We start from the raw sequence: 16,816 nt of genomic DNA on the forward strand, positions 1-16,816 counted from the left end.
ATTTATAAACCCCTGGATTTTAGCAGCTCATATGTGTTTCTGCAAGATTTCTGCTCATGTTCAAAACTTTCTGCACATTCAAAACATTGACTTCAAGAGTCAGAGATTTCAAGAATAAAGTCATGATTTGATTAAGAAAGATTTTACAGTTGTTCTCAATTGTTTACAAATGTTTCCTGAAAGCATACCTCATATTCTCAGAACTCTACACATAAATCCAAAAACACACAAAAGGCAAAACTCTGCCTTAAAAAAATATTGTCTCCTCAAAATGTCATTTTGTGTTCAAATGCACACCATCATATAAATAGACATTTCTAAGAACCAAGTGAACACTGATGTGCTCAATGTAAAACACTATTATAAATGAAAAACACTATTTGTTATCAGGAGACTTATGCCTTTTGCATCATCAGTGTTACTCCTACTACGTGTCAATAAAATAAAATATGTAATGTTTTAAAATATTTTTGCGTAATGTTTTTATACTCAAATTTAAAACACACAAATATAATGAAATATAAACAGAAATGTTTATTTTCCCCCTAAATATTGTATACATCCCATCAAACATAAAGCTAAATGTGTGAAATGTTCTACATACAGAACAAATAGTAATACAAAACATACTGTATACAGTAAAAAAAGAGAAAAAAATAAATAAATAAAGAAGGGCTTAGGCTTCTTAGGAAAGAATTAGGCAGCATCCTGTCTTCTGTTTCAGTCTGGCCACAGCATCTCATCAACATTGTAGACTAGGGATCTTCAACAGGGGTTCTGTGACCTCAGAGTCAATGCAGGGGGGCCTCTAAATTATTGTTATGTTTTGTAATTTTTTTTCAAAAATTAAAAAGACCTAAAATGAATCAAAAATATTATATACGATGAAGACCCCTGTTGTAGACCATATTCTACCTGGTCAAGCAACACAGAGAGTTTCACCTATGGCGAATTCAGCCCTGAAAAAAGCTTCTGCAGAAGAGGTGTATGGGGATGGCGGTCATAGACATTACTATGAACCTGAACAGGTTTATTTGTTCTCTCTCCCCAGCCTCCCTCATTGCTAGATCAAAGTGGCCTGAATCGCATTAAAGATTATAGCTCATCTTGGTCTTGCTCTTCCTCTTTCTTGTTCTCTTACTGTACTCACAATCCTTTTGCCTCTCTCTCCTGTTGGCCAAAACAAGAGCTCACCTGCGGCCCCTTTATTGCTAAAGCTCTGATTGCTAATTAAACAATTGTGCAACATGTGTTTGCCAATGCAAACAGTTAGAATGGATAGTAGGAAATTTAAGTTTAGCATTTTGAATGGCAATGTGTTGGCACACACAAATCAAATCAAATCAAATCAAATCAAGCTTTATTTGTCATTGCATGAATACAGTGTATTAAAACAATGAAATTCAAAGTGCCGCTCCAGATCAGTGCTTTTAAAAAGATAAATAATTAGTAAAATATCTAAAATATGTAACAAACACCCCCCATCGCCTACATACATTTCACTCTCTCTTTTCTCTCTCCCACACACACTCACCCACCCACACTTGACTGACACCCTCCCATCCCTCCCAGACAACACACACCGTCCCGCACAGATAGCAGCAGGTTTCAGCATAAGAAGAGAAGAAAAGTTCGCAGATGAAGTAATGTCCAGAGGTAGTGTGGTTGGTCATGACAGGGGATGGGAGATGGGTTGGGGTGGGAAATGGCCATTATTGCACAGGGTTATTGTTTGTTCAGTGTACGTATGGCCCAGGGGAGAAAGCGTTTGTTAGTCTGGCGGTGCGTGCTTTCATTGACCTATAGCGCCTGCCAGAGGGAACCAGGTTGAACAGGTGGTGGGCAGTATCGTTGAGAATGGATCTGGTTCTGTTGAGGCAGCGGGAGTTGGCAAGCTCTACTTCTGTATCCCAATGCCCGAACAGACGAGTTGTGGGTTTATTCTGAGATTTAGGTCTCCTCCCCAAGTCAAAATGCCTTCCCCCTCTGATGTCATCAAATCAAACATTTGCCTGTAAAATATCCAGTCTGACCCTGGGGGCGCATATACATTGAGAATAGTGACCAATTCTCCCTCTAACCTCCCCTTAATTAATATAAACCTTCCCTGTTTGTCTGATGTTTCTGAAAGTTTTTCAAAAGTGGTTTTCCCCTGCCACTCCCCTCCTATGACCTGTTCTATAGGATGAAGACAATACTTGATTAAATCCATTTCTTTTAAGCTGTTCATGCTCCCTCTCTGACATGTGGGTCTCCTGCAGCAGAGCCACTCCCTCTTTCTTCATTTTACCTAGTATCTTTTAATTAATTGGGTTGAGTATCCCATTTACATTATATGATGTTATCTTTAATAATCTTTTCTGGGTTGCCATATTCGCTGATTTTCCGTCTCCTCCGTCCTATGCTTACCCCTTATGCCACAAAATTGGCAAACTGCCCTAAACATTAAAGATACATAAACAAAACTAATCACTGATGAACTAGTGATTAACCAGAAAACTTCCTTGCGTGGGGTCTGCGTTTCGATCCTATCTGAGTCCTGATGATAAGTCCGCTCTGAGGGATGTCTCCTTCCCCCTAGGGGAAGTGGGCCCTCTGTGCTGTGGTCGCTTTGTCCATGTGACCAACAGCTCAAAGAAAAAACGAACCGGAAAAACAAAAGGAAAAAAACTAAACAAAAATAAAATAAAATAAAAATAAAACAAAATAAAAGCCTCCCCGACTTTTGATAAAATATGTAGAGGAAATCACCCTTTTAAAATGAGCATAGATAAGTAACCCAACACAACTCAAATTAATAGATGCCCATTTCTCACCTTAATCATGAGCAGATCATAATCCGAGTACACAGAAACTATTCACACCTTGTCCTTAAATCCAAAGTCCATCTGACTTTGTCCTAGATCCTCTTAACGGTTTGCAGTTTTTGTTTAAATCCGGGTTCTCCGGAGCGTAGTCATGGTCCAGAAACACCTTCTTCTCCCCGTACACAAACCTCTTTTCTGCCATGCTATCTTTACTAGCTCTTCTTTGCTTCTAAAACTCATGAAGAACTTACCACGATGGACCTCGGTGGGGAGTCCGGTGGGGGCCGTGACACAAGCGCCCGGTGGGCTCTCTCGATCTGGAGGTGAAGTGATGGAGGCAACTCCAAGTTTTCTCTCAGGAGATTCTCAATAAAATCAATCATCGACGTGGCCACCCCGTGAATCCTGACGTTTTCCCTCCGCAAGCGTCCCTCTGGATCCACCAGTCCGTTCTCAAACCATTTCTGTAGCTCCAGGAGTTCAAGTGTAGCATCCTCAATACACTACAAACACCCCTCGGCTTCCAATAGCCACCCCTCAGCATTATCAATTCTGTTATTTTCCACTTTAATGTCTTCCTTAATTTCTTTTAGAATGTCTGAATTTTCACGGCGGAAATCTCGCAGTTCACAAAGTATCTTCTCCAGGCCCGCCATGTTTTGAGTGGCCTCCTCGCCCTGATCTGTTAGCTCTGATGCTAACGTGTCTTCGTCTTCGCTTCCACTGGCGTGTACCTCGGGTTTTTGAGACTTTCTTCCTAATTTTCCTCTCGGCATACTCTTCGCCCTTTCCGATTTATATTTATAACCTGTATGCAAGTTGCTTTTTGTCAAGTGAACAGGGCGTTCAAAAGTTTAAGTCGGGGAGCTCACTTTTTATGCTGCCGCCATTGTAAAGGTGCACCGGAAGTCCCCTGATCTGTGCCATCTTAAGACCTTAGAGATAAAAAGTTATTAAAAGAAAAACTTTTCGTCATAGGGCATGGCTGTGGCGGGCGGCCATTTTGTGCGTTTCGCCATTGAAACAGGAAGTGGGTGTAACTCAAGTGTACATTGTCCAATTGGCTCGAAACTTTTCATGATTCATAAGACTCTAACTCTGAGGACATTTACCGGACAAAATTGACTCAAAGTCATAGCGTCCCCTAATGGAAACAGGAAGTAGGCCTAAAAGTCAAGTTGCTATACTTTAACGAACTCCTCCTAGAGATTTTATCCAATGGACTTCAAATTTGGTCTATACCATCTCAACACCTTAAAGATGAAAAGTTATTAAAAGAAAAACTTTTCACCAAATGGTGTGGGCGTGGCGTAGCGGCCATTTTGAGTGTTTAGCGATGAATGAGAAAGTGGCTGTAACTACAGTCTACATCAGTGGTTCTCAGCCTTTTTTGTGCCAGCACCCCCTATCCATTATCCAGGTATTAGGCCTTTTTACTGTTGTTACTATTGTTATCAAACATAATCAAAAGATCATATCATTAAATGACAAACAACATACTTATTAGTTTGTGACTAATGGCAAACACTAACATTAGCCAATCAGAAACAGCTAGCAATTTAACATTCAGATCTATTTTTCATTCAAATCTAAATCTATAATCGAATTGTTCCAACGGAAAACAAGCTGCACTTGTCAAGGGGTAAAAGCAGAAGGATTTACTGCCAAATTGAAATAAGTTTACAACCTTTGAAAGTTAGTGAGAGCCCTTTGTTGATGCTTAGAAGAGTATAGGTTTGCTATCGCCTGTCTTGCGATTAAATAGCAGAAAAAAACATTTGGAGCAACCCCATATCGCGTTTTGAGGAGGTGTGAGAATCCCGTACAGTACATTTACCAACAGTTACATCACTGCCTCTATCGCTTCCACAAGAAAGTTTTAAAACACCAACACAAGCCCTGAACTGCCCGGGAGTTTGTGGAACAGCTAAATGTTTGCAAAACAACACAGCACAGTCGATATCTCTCGCACCTCTCTTTTCTTTCTCTCTTTCTCCGTGAAATGAAGTTGCCTTCAGGTGCAGTAGGAAACCTTGTGTTTTATAAACGATCTGACGAAAAACTGTTACTGTGAAATATAAAGTCTACTTGTGCTACATTGGGGTTTAAAGAACACAACTGGACGTCGCACCACCCTGCGGCGATTGCTTTTTATTTATTTATCTGAGCACAGCTTCACGTTGAAGTACAACGCTCATTTAAGATGATGCTCTGACGTCCAGTTTCCCTGAAGGCAGTGGGGAGCTGCGCTAAATAAAGCTGACAGAAGCACAGAAGGGAAACGTTATGATCACTGTCTCGTCCAGTCGCAGTGCTGTAAACTGGCAGGTTTTAATGTTGCAGACCCCTGTTTTTTGCAAGTAGTTTAAAGTGTAAACATGTATTGTTATTGTGAATCTTTGGTTTAAACTTTTAAGCTTTCAAACGCCCCCCAAGGGCACCTCAACGCCCTCCTTTCCAAAATATTGCTTCCAGCGCCCCCCGTAGTCTTGTGTGAGGTGTCATTGAACTCAGCAGAGAGTTCCTACTTCATTGGTGATGGTTTAACCCGCCCTATGCTTAAACCACGCCCCCTTTCACAACATTTTAACCGTTTAAGGTAGACCCTTGTGTGAGGTATCATTGAACTCAGCAGATAGTTCCTTATTCATTGGTGATGGTTTGTCCCGCCCCCCTTTGCTTAAGCCACGCCCCCTTTCATAACTGGTGACCCGTTTAAGGTAGAGTCCTATGTGAGGTATCAATGAACTCAGCAGAGACTTCCTTTTTTATTAGTAAGGGTTTGCCCCGACCCCTATGCTTTAGCCACGCCCCCTTTCACAGCTAATGAACTGTATGATGTAGAGTCTTGTGTGAAGTATCATTGAACATTGGTGACGATTTGCATTGTCTGAGTGCAAATGCAAGGAGCGGCGACCGCCAGTAACCCTGACGCGTGCAGAGGCGCGAGGGCCCATCCAACGCTGCTTGCAGCTTTAATTCTGTTTGAACCAGTTACACACTGCTCGTGTCTGACTCGGTCAGTCTGCCATTTCCTCTTTCTCTGTTCCTCCGACAATGCTTTCCTAGCTTTGGCTCAGCCATGACGACAGTGTGAAAAACTCCATCGCTACCTTGTTCTTATAGCTAGCCGGTTCCTGGATGGGGATGTGTAGTGCCGTGTATGTGGTCAGTGCTGTGAAGCAATTTGTTACATCGATACTTCCTGACGCCGAGGCCGGCGACTTGCCGGCCCAAAGCTGCAAGCGTGTTTTCGTTGTCGTCGAAGCTGTTCAGTTAAGGTAAATTGGCTCATAGGTGTGGTAATATGACAGTCAGTGCTTTGGAATTGCAAGGAAGTGACATTATGATATACTTCTGTGTCTAAAGTATAGAAGTGTGTTTAGTGTTTTGCAAATCACTGTGTAGTGTTTTGCAAAAAGTGTGAGGCTCACATTGTGCTTATAGTGGTGCACATCTGGGCCAATGTTTTGCTCCTTGAGTCCTTGGCTTTTGATAATTGTGTAATACTTTTGATTTCAGTGTGTAAGCAATCGGCAAAAACTGTAATGCGGTGGATGCCTCATCAAATTGCTAAATCTGATTGAATTTTCATGACCTTTAAGTGTTTCATGATTTTTCCATTGGATTATTAATAAGTTAAAACCAGGACGGAATTTTCATATGCTTGCATACATTTGTTGTGTTACCACAGTATCTTACAGCCTTTTTACAAATTATACAGCTTGCCTTTGTTTCATTTTCGGCCTGAAAATATAGCCTGTCCTGCTTGTGTGTGTGTGCTGCTGGCTGCTGTCGGGCCTGGCTGGTAGCTTGCTTGTTTGCCTGGCGCTGCTGAGTCACGTACAACATCAAATCACAAGAGGGGGTAGGAGGAGCAAAGTGTGCCTGCTCCGCACTGTGACAGGAGCAGCACTTGAAAGCAGCAGCACTTACACAGACACCGCTGATAAAACCGCAGCAGTGCATATCGGAAAGAAACTGAAACTAAAGTATCAATCTTATTACACTGGTATTGATCAATATCAATACCAACGTTGGTATCGATATTATCGAGATTTAGATCGATCCGCCCACCACTAGATGAGAGCAGTGTGTCATCTGAGTGTTGATGGCCTGAAGTGACAGGGTTCAACAATAAGCACCTGATCTCATTATTTGAGAAAATGAAACCAGCTACATGATGTATGAGTCAATATGAAGCAGCAACTCATATAATACAACGGGGGACCTGGGTTTCTCCAGACAGCTGAGACCAAAGCTCAGTCATGATGATGTGAAGGGCAGCCAGGATCTAACAGAGCAAAGGTGTCTATAAGCAAGTGGGACAAATAAACATCGACACAGAGCTACCAGTCAGAGGAAAGTAGGTATATCAGTAGGCTACAGCAGCCTATGGACTGTCAGGAAATGCTAAATCCACAGCTGTTTCTTCAGTGCAAGACTCAGTGCAGCTCGCTGGAGCTAACGGCTAACTGTGCACTCATAGCAAGGTTTCTTTCTTGGGATAATTTTGCACCCATTACTTTGTGATTCATGCAGTTTAAAGCACCAAAACAACTCCCCATGTTGATTTCCTCATAAACTCCCAGTCATTCTGGTCTGTTCTCTACCCTGCATGTGCAAGTAGATCTCTTGAACATTGCTTGGAAACCCGTCCATGAACAGAAGGTTACTCACTGTAGATTGTTAAATTTGTTGATTGTAAAATAACTTCCAAAAAATATTTTTAGGGGGACAAGCAATATATTAAACTTACCTACCAATCCATGCAGGTATTGCATTTTGTAGTCTGAGGTATAGTAGTTTGTTTTTGTGAATTATATTGTGAAATGTTCCCAGATTACATCATTATTAAACCGCAATTCAATAAAGTGTTAGATATGTCGACCATATTCCTTTTCCATACTCCACTTAAAGGTACAATATGTAACTTTTCTGCCTTAAAATGTCTAAAAATGACCATACATATGTTATATATTTTTTTGAGTTGTGTAGTTACACCATCCCAAATGTTTCCATCAAATGGCAAACCCAGAGAAATCTGTTATTTTATTTTCAGACACGTCATGTCTCAGTGGCGTCATCTAGTTACTTGTAACTTCCGTCAAAACACGGGCACCCAGATGCTACATTCGAGAGTAATTGTAAATCATACAATGTTACAGAAAAAAATAGTAGTATAAATTTTTCTGCCAAAAGGCATCATTTTGTGATTAATTACATGCCACTTTGCAGCACAGTAATACAGCAGAAACCTTATTTATTGATACATATCGATATTAATCCAGCTTAATGTTATGTTAATTGTTATGTTGTTATGTGCTGGTTGACAAGTAGCTAATGTTAATGCTAGCTAATGCTTGGTGGATAACATTATAGGGTACAATATCGTTCAACACGCTCTTAAAGTTATTAGTAGTATGATTGTTTTGATCATGGATAAAAGCAGCACTGCGCTAACCCACGAATAAGTTCACTAGTAACGTTAATGTTAGCTGTATAGATAGATGATTAATATAATGCTAATTTAGTCTGCCTGCCTCACTCCCCCGGCACAAAGAGACTTCATTCGGGATGATAGCTGACAACACAGCCGGGACATGTAGCAATAGCTTGTTACCGTTAGCCCCAGACCGGTGCCATGTGCTTACGGCGCTAACGGCAGTTTAATGAAGCGTCGGGAAACAGAGAATAGCAGACCCAGGCATCCTAGTCACAACATCGGCCATCCATAATGTTAGCTACCGGTGTTTGTACCAAAAATCTCCTCCCTGCTGAATTTCTCCCCCCCTTCGCGTTTAGCTGTCTTTACAGTTAGCTAGCTAAATTAACCCGACAAAAGGTGGATTAAGCACCAAAACGAATAGTTAAGATTACAGAAAAGTGAAGGGGAAGATCGGGCAGCTGGGAGATGTTCTCCTGCTGCTGGCAACGGCAATCAAACATGCTCGCCGTCCTCGAGATTTCCCCTGCAGTCCCCACCCACGCTCGTCTCTCAGCCTCGTTGAGTAGCTATCTAGCATTACAACAAACCCCGTCTGCCCAGTAAAATCCAAATGGAGACATTGGCATGTCAAATATACTGTGATAGTGTGCTTTTAGCTAAAACCTGCTAACGTTAGCCCTGTCTCACTAGCTAACTGGTCAGCTAGCTACCAATATAGATTGAATCAAGAAAAACGTAATTATGTTGGGGAAACTGCAGCTATTTTATTAGCATGACATGAATAAACGTTACTAACTAACTTGAATGTGTAAACTCGTCCGTGAACAGATGCATTCTAATCAACGATAGTGTTCAGCAATAAAAACTCATAATAACCATAATTCCACGCAACTTCCCAACGTCTGTGTTTACAATCCATTATTTTGGTTGAGAGACCCCTAGCTGCAGAAAGTTACATATTGTACGTTTAAGGCCAATTTTCAAGAGCGGGTGCAACGGATAAATTATAATGTATTCTTTCCTGAAAAAGTAATCACCTCACTGTAACACAGGGTTCCTATAGGTGCAGTAAATTATTAAAGCCATTTGGTCAATGAAGATAGCTAAATTATTCATCAATTAAATCAGCAGGATAATACAAGATGAAGTAGCTTCAAAGGCCATGAGCACGGTACCAGGCACATTAAGTGGCACATCATAGCTGAAGCTGCCTCATGCTGCATCTGCTGCAGAGCAAACTGCAGTGAGGCACTCATTACAGATGCTGAGCACCTTTCAGCTCCACTTTTCATACAGCGAGAGCCACACTAGAAACAGTCCCTGCATTTAAGCACTGAGACATGTAAGTGCTTATCAACAATGTGATCATAAATGTGTGTTTATTTATTCATAGGACATGTTGATCAGGCAGATCTGTGCTCTAATACAGAATCATATGCAAGATGTCTGATGATAGCAGTCCTGATCAGGGATTACAGGTCACTATAAATTGCTGCTGTATGTTAGAAGCTGTAGGTTATTGATCCCATTCAATCTAACACTGCTGCAGCTCTTTGTATGTGTGTGTGTGTGTGTGTGTGTGTGTGTGTGTGTGTGTGTGTGTGTGTGTGTGTGTGTGTGTGTGTCCCAATCAGCTAAGAGCCGCAGTGCTGCTGATTTATTCCTGTGGTTACAGGACTTGACGTTGCAAACACAGCTATTTAAACAGAGCAGAATGCGTGCTGTTACATAGTAAACATGCACAAATACACACATACCACAAGGATACAGTATATGAAGCTGTAATGCACACAAAGGCGTTGGTCATTCATTTCAGAATGATATTCTAGAATCATACTATGATTTTAGTGTAGTGTTTGGTGAACTTAAGCGTATGCTAAGAACAAGGCTGGACCTATTGTCAAAATGATCAATAACATTTTCATGGGGATTTTCAATACTGCCATTTTGTGTCCTAAAATGAACTGGACCAGGAGCTTTGATATATAAAACTGAAAAATAAAAATCCCCCCTGAAATGAATGACTGAATCAAGCCCATCTCCTATTCAAGATTTGTGGCAAACTAAGATAAACAGTTAGACTATAAACCGACAGCTTTTGTTTTAGCTTGTTTGTCAAAATTCGCTATTTAGAGTAGAGTAGAGCTGTGTTTGTGTAAACAGCGTGTCTGGGCCTACATGTGTATTCCTGTAGACAGATGAGTGGGTATTGATACGTATTTACCAAGGGGGTAAGCTTCACCTCACAACGTGTAGCTCCTATGGCGCCATTTTGATGCTAACAAGCATTCACCCACCGTTAGCATTTCATTGACTGCCATTCATTTTGACGTCACTTTGACAGTGAATAACTTTACATCTGAAGCGTTTAAAGACTTTATTTGTCCATTGTTTATTTCTAAAGAAACACGACAATGTATAAAAGGCTCCATTACCTTGTATCTCACGTTATGGCTCTGTAGTAGACGTTTTTGTAAAAATAGGCTAACGATTGTGTCATAACCACGGGACTTACTGTCGCATAATAGAGGAATTACCATATAGTACAGGAGAAGCTTGCAGGCAGTTTCGACTTACATTAGCTGTTTAAGTTTAATTACTAATGTTAACTAGCATTTTAGTTAGCAATAATTAGCCTGTGCCTATGTTATCTCCTTGCATATACCTACGCTCTCCGTCTCTGCAATATTTGGAATGATTGAGATTTCTCTTGGCACAGCTACCAGAAGACTTCCAACTTTCAGACAGGTTGCTCACGTCACATTTACGTTGTGTCTCTCAGTTGGAGGCTGCGCAGTAACGCTCAGCGCTCACCGGAAAAGTGCTTCTAATATCCTTCACTGGTCTCCGTCCAGAGCAACGGGATCTTTTGGTCCATTCTATATACAGTCTATGGTATTTACTAGGTTTTATTGTAGCCTACTTACAGTAACAAGTGTAGCGGTATCTTTCCCAGTCAGGTGCATATGCTGCGTGTTGTAACACACCTCTGCTTGCAAACTGTGGCTTTATGTTGACAACGCAAATATTGTCAACATAACTCACTGGAAATCCAAAATACTTCCACACCGGCGACTTCAGTGAAAGAGGAGGGGATTCAAGTCTCCTGCATCTGCAGTTGCCATGCTATCTTTTGAATGGCTGTAGCTACGTTAGAGGAGGTTGACTCGCAGCACTTCAACACGTGTTTTCCGCTTGGCAAGCCAACCGGACGTGACATGGTGGCCTGGCAGCATCAACGAAATTGTGACACCCTTAGTGTGTGTGTGTGTGTGTGTGTGTGTGTGTGTGTGTCCCATGCCAGCAAGTATCAATTTCTCTTCAGTGACCACTGACAAAAACAAACAAACAGGCTTCACCCTTCAAAAAATGCGGTGGCTGCACCTGATTGGACTAACGCTTTCACTCATGGATTTCAAAACAGACCAACATGGTGGCTTTCGCTTATTTTACCAAAATAGTTCAATGAAAAGTGTTTCTGAAAACTGTATCTGTCTTCATTTTAGATCGACAACCGTCAGTTTAGAAGATTTTCGGGAGTTTCGAGATGCGGCGAGTCGCCCTTTTGATTTGCTTAAAGAGTAACTCTCGCCAAAATGCAACCTAGGGTCTTTTTGTGAATGTACCTGGGTCAAACTTTAGTTTAAAAGCATATTTAGGACGGAAGCGTCACTTTTAAGATTTACCGTATCTTCGTTTTTTCGGTCAAATGGCCTTTTGAATGGGAGTCCTAGGGGCACTTTTATGCTAGCCTCAAAATAGCTATTTTTAAAACACTAAGAAGGCTCGACACAACATGAAACTTTGCTCAAAGTATGACCAGGGTCTCTACACATGAACTCGAGAATTGAGAACATTATTTGTGTACACAGAGTTTACTAAAAAGAAAGGTTTTGAGCAACTCACGTTAGCAGTTGTTGTTTACGCTATCCGCCATTTTCCCAGTCAAAAATAGGCGATCTCCGAATGTGAATGAACGGACTCCATAGGAGGAAATGTCATTCTTATATGAGGCTCCTTTTTCAACTACAAGGTCAATATTGTTTTTCACTAACGACAAAACAACAATCATCCGTGCATTTATATGGAGCTAAGCTTTAGGAGCTTTCCATCTTTACTATCCTCCCACGACTATTTTTGACTTGCTCGATAGACCGGAAGAACAACAGCTACAGTGAGTTGCTCAAAACCTTTCTTTTTAGTAAACTCTGTGAACACAAACAAGGTTCTCAATGCTCGAGTTCATGTGTAGAGACCCTGGTCATACTTTAAGCAAAGTTTCATGTTGTGTTGAGCCTTCTTAGTGTTTTAAAAATAGCTATTTTGAGGCTAGCATAAAAGTGCCCCTAGGACTCCCATTCAAAAGGCCATTTGACCGAAAAACGAGAATACGATAAATCTTAAAAGTGATGTTTCCATCCTAAATATGCTTTTAAATGAAAGTTTGACTCGGGTACATTCACAAAAAGACTCTAGGTTGCATTTTGGCGAGAGTTATGCTTTAAGTAGCCTGGTCCACAACTATAGAGGCAAATGCAATTAAGGGGCAGGTAACTCAATGCTACCAGAATGCATTGCCAGCTGTTTACAATGAATGTGAAGCGTGGAAATGATGCTCTCTCTGGACAGGTACCTTGAGGCAAGTGTCTATATTGGTTCTGTCTGAGTGTCTATACTGGTTCTGTCTGATTTCAAAGCCTAAGCAACAGGTCAGGGAGGTTTTGGGGATCGGAGCAAAGTTGTCTAGTGCAGTGTGTCCATGAATAAATACTGAAGTTTCTGTGTGCCCAGCTAGCCTCTAGCCTTAAGCCTCTGACTCAAGTGACATCACTTGAGGACATTAATCAAACTCCACACATCTTCCTCTGGAGACACTAAAGACATCATATAACTTTTATAATATGCAGTAGTACTGCCCAAAACCTGAAAACACACGATTGATTGATGTGTAAAATCAGTAGTTCCCCTTAAAGCTGTGGGAAAGTATTTGAAGTAGAGTGAGACCGCTTCCTGCAGCTCTCTCCCACGTCCCCTCTTTGTCCAGCCCCTCACCAGGCGATCACAGGCATGCACCGCAGCTTCACACAGTAACCTGTATAAGTACTAATCATTAATTTCATTTAGATGGCATGCTGTTATATTCCGGCAATTCTATGAGAATGAATGTAAACACGGCAAAAAGCCCGTATTTGTGCTAGGCTAAAGGCTAACCCAAGTACCCCTGACGGTTTTCCCTGGAAAATAAATTGCCCTACACCTTTACAAAATTTGCTTTATATGTACTTTATATAGGTGGATGACGATAACGTCTGTTTTCTAATAGTTCATAGCTAATGACCCTGAGCGGTCTCGCTCAATGAGCGCATTCACCGTCACACTCTCTCTCATGTACACACTAAGCACTGAGCTATTCCTTAAAGGAGCTTCCCCAGTCTTATATCACAAAGTCTGTAGCCTATTTGGTTTCAAAGTCTGAACCATCCAAAAAATGCTTTCATACTAGAAATGAACCGGACCATGGTTCAGCTTGATCCGAACCGAGATTACCTCTTTTGGTCTTTGGCCTGGACCGTGGTCCGGGGGAGGTTTCACACCTGAAAGTTTTGGTTTGGATCAAACTGAACTGTCTGAAAGTCAGGACCACATGAAGTAGGCATGAAAGCACCATAAGACACCTATTAATTGACTCCATTGTATCTGTTCGATGGTCTATGTGTTGCTGGGTTCTCTAGAAGCACTTTAGCAAACCAGTCATCCGTCTTATTCCATCAAAATCTAATAAATCAATTAATATAAATAATATAAATCTTACCAAGGTCAAATCAATCATTAAAATAAAAAGTTTTTTTTTTCCAGGAAATCCAGCCCTGATAACCTTTCTGACTAACTGACTTCCCAACTTCATTTACAAGTATTCGCTTGTGACGGTTCAAATCCCTGACAGAAATAAAATCAGTGGACGTTAACCCAGAGGCAGGTGGGGGAATAAAGGGCAATAATTCCAGTTTCCTTTGGATTTACAGTTTTAAAATGATTATGATTATTAGCATTCTTTCTTAATTTAGACTTGTCATTTCTATAATTATAGGGAAACTTGGAAGCATTTATATTAGCTACGGAGAAGATTGTTGTATATTCTCTTAATGATGCCCATGTAAAAAATGTAAACAGAACAGATTCTTAAAACCAATTAATTTGCTTATTCACTCTTTGAGCCCATCACACCCCTTTTGGGAGCTCCTACTCTTTGCATTTACATTGAGCTTTCTCTGATTTTAAAAGGAGGCCTGCTTTTTGACTTTTGGATGAATGGAATTCAGGAATAAGAAAATCCCTTTCTTTCTCAAGTATTTCTTGGGCTGTTTCAGAGTTTTATGTCTTTATTTTAATTAAATATAAATAATTCTGCACCAATTCATCAGCCAGACCAATATCTTTTTTAAATGTTAGATTCACGAACAAATCGGTTTTTTTGAACGACTCTTAAAGAGAAACAAGTTAAGTTGATTGCAGGTGGGAGTAAATCCCAAATCCTGCTTCTGTAAGGTGCATGCATCAGAGCCAGGTTAACTTCAGAGAGACTCTCTCCAGACCAGCACCACTCCAGACTTCAGACTCTTATTGAAAATTCAAAAAAATTCATGCAGATTGAGTCATATATCGAAGTAAAGTGTCACCACATTCTTCAAGATTAAAATCCACCCAACATGTTGAAATGTCGCCGGACTCGACCACTTCCTGGTACTTCAACCTGACCAAAAAATTCCCATCAGCTTCAGCTATACTTTGTGTTTAGTGCTAACTTGCAAATGTTAGCATGCTAACACACTAAATGAAGATGGTGAACATGGTAAACATTATACCTGCTAAGCGTGCTGATGTTAGCTCAAAGCACTGCTGTGGCCACATACAGCCTCACAGAGCTAGCATGGCTGTCAACTTTTAAACAATTTGACCACTTAAATGAAGAGAAACACATACTCGACCCTGACTATGAAGAGTCTGTCTTTCTGTCTAACTGGCTGTTCCCCTGGAACAGCAGCCTGCTGTTCTTACTGGTAGACTGGCTAAAACACCTGGACTCTGAAATTAAAATGTCTTCAGTGAAGTGAAGTTTGTTAATATTGGAGAGTTAACTTGGAGGATTGTGTGTATTTCTAACTGTGCTCAGCTCCAGATTATTTAGCCATTTGAGTTGCTCTGAGTTTCCCAAAAATCATTATGGTTGTGTTTCATGTTCCTTAACAGTGTACCACCACTGATGTGCTTTTGGGAATCCCAGAGCAGGTAGTCCAGTGGATGTACAAGTATAAAAATCTTATGGGATGCATTCCGATCAAAGGGGTTTGTGTACTTCCACTGGACTAATGCATCCTCCCTCCCCTACACAGTTCATGTCGGTGCTACAGAGCGCCACCTCTAGGTGTCTAGGGGATATTGTGGCAACTGATAGCTGATTTTCGTAACCAATATTCCTGTTTTGTCCTGTCTCTGTCTGTCTGTCCATCTGTTTGTCTTTCCGTCCATCTGTCTGTCTTTTTCTTACTTCCTCCTTTGGTCTAAAATATTTTACTTGGTTTGGTTTGGGCTGGTTTGGTTTTGAGTTATCTCTTTTTTCAACTTTGTTTCATTTACAAATGCTTGTAACTGTAACAAATGGTTTATATTTACAATTCTGATGTGCAATGCTGTCATAACATAACATAAATTAACATATTATAATTTTATTTTCTGTATTAAAAATGCATTTCCATGCAATACCACACATTCCTTACATTACAACTTTTTACCATATCATGAAAACATTCATGCTGACTGTTTCATTTGCTAATATAAATGGCCCTTCATAACTCCACTCTAACCTTTGCCCTTTTACCTGTGCTTGTCATCTTCATGTAGCCACGGGTTATGAGAAGTCACGCAGCCTCAATAATATCTCTGGGATGACGGGCGCCCCACTGCGCCTCACCCCTATCACCAACTCCACCTTTGAACCCTTCGAGCCGCCTGGCCTCAGGCGATGCCACTCCCCCATTCCCTCCATCTTGTAGCATAGCTGACAGGAAACACAAACAACAAAATGTCAACAACAACAGCAACAATAAAATATAAAATGTTTTTTTCTTCTTCTGGGGAACATGCAAAGAAACAAAAATCATCAACATGAAAGGAGTGTCTCGTGGACATTTGATTCATCCCAGCTGCTCTTTCATTACCATTACTCACATGTTTTCCTCTAGATTGGAACAGCAAGAAGGAATTAGAGCTCTTCTAGACACTAGAGGTTCCTATTTTAAACCCACAAAATAGCTAAATCTTACTGATCAAGCTGACATTGACGCTTAAGCAAATGTATTTTAAAATACACAAACACACACTAACACACATGCCTTACTAACAGGGATAGAGTCTAGGTTAGTTTAGACTGACATGATAGTTGAGTTAGTTTACCTCTAGCGTTCCCTGTGCTACATCTTGCCTGTATCTTGACACTGCACTTGCACTTCAATGCTTTAAGACTTAAGAGTAGCTATGAATAAGATACTTTTCTGATATTAAT

General features: G+C 40.7%; 1 protein-coding gene across 1 annotated transcript in view; it reads left to right on the top strand.

The window, feature by feature from the left end:
- Positions 1-16,307, top strand: part of LOC144529545 (voltage-gated potassium channel KCNC1-like) — a 106,087-nt gene extending 89,780 nt beyond the window's left edge. The window contains exon 5 of the mRNA XM_078268676.1: positions 16,156-16,307. Within this exon, the coding sequence (XP_078124802.1) occupies positions 16,156-16,307 (152 nt within the window). The remainder of the gene's footprint in view (positions 1-16,155) is intronic.
- Positions 16,308-16,816: the final 509 nt, after the last annotated feature.

The sequence above is a fragment of the Sander vitreus genome, chromosome 15 (assembly GCF_031162955.1).
Source record: "Sander vitreus isolate 19-12246 chromosome 15, sanVit1, whole genome shotgun sequence".
NCBI lineage: Eukaryota > Metazoa > Chordata > Actinopteri > Perciformes > Percidae > Sander > Sander vitreus.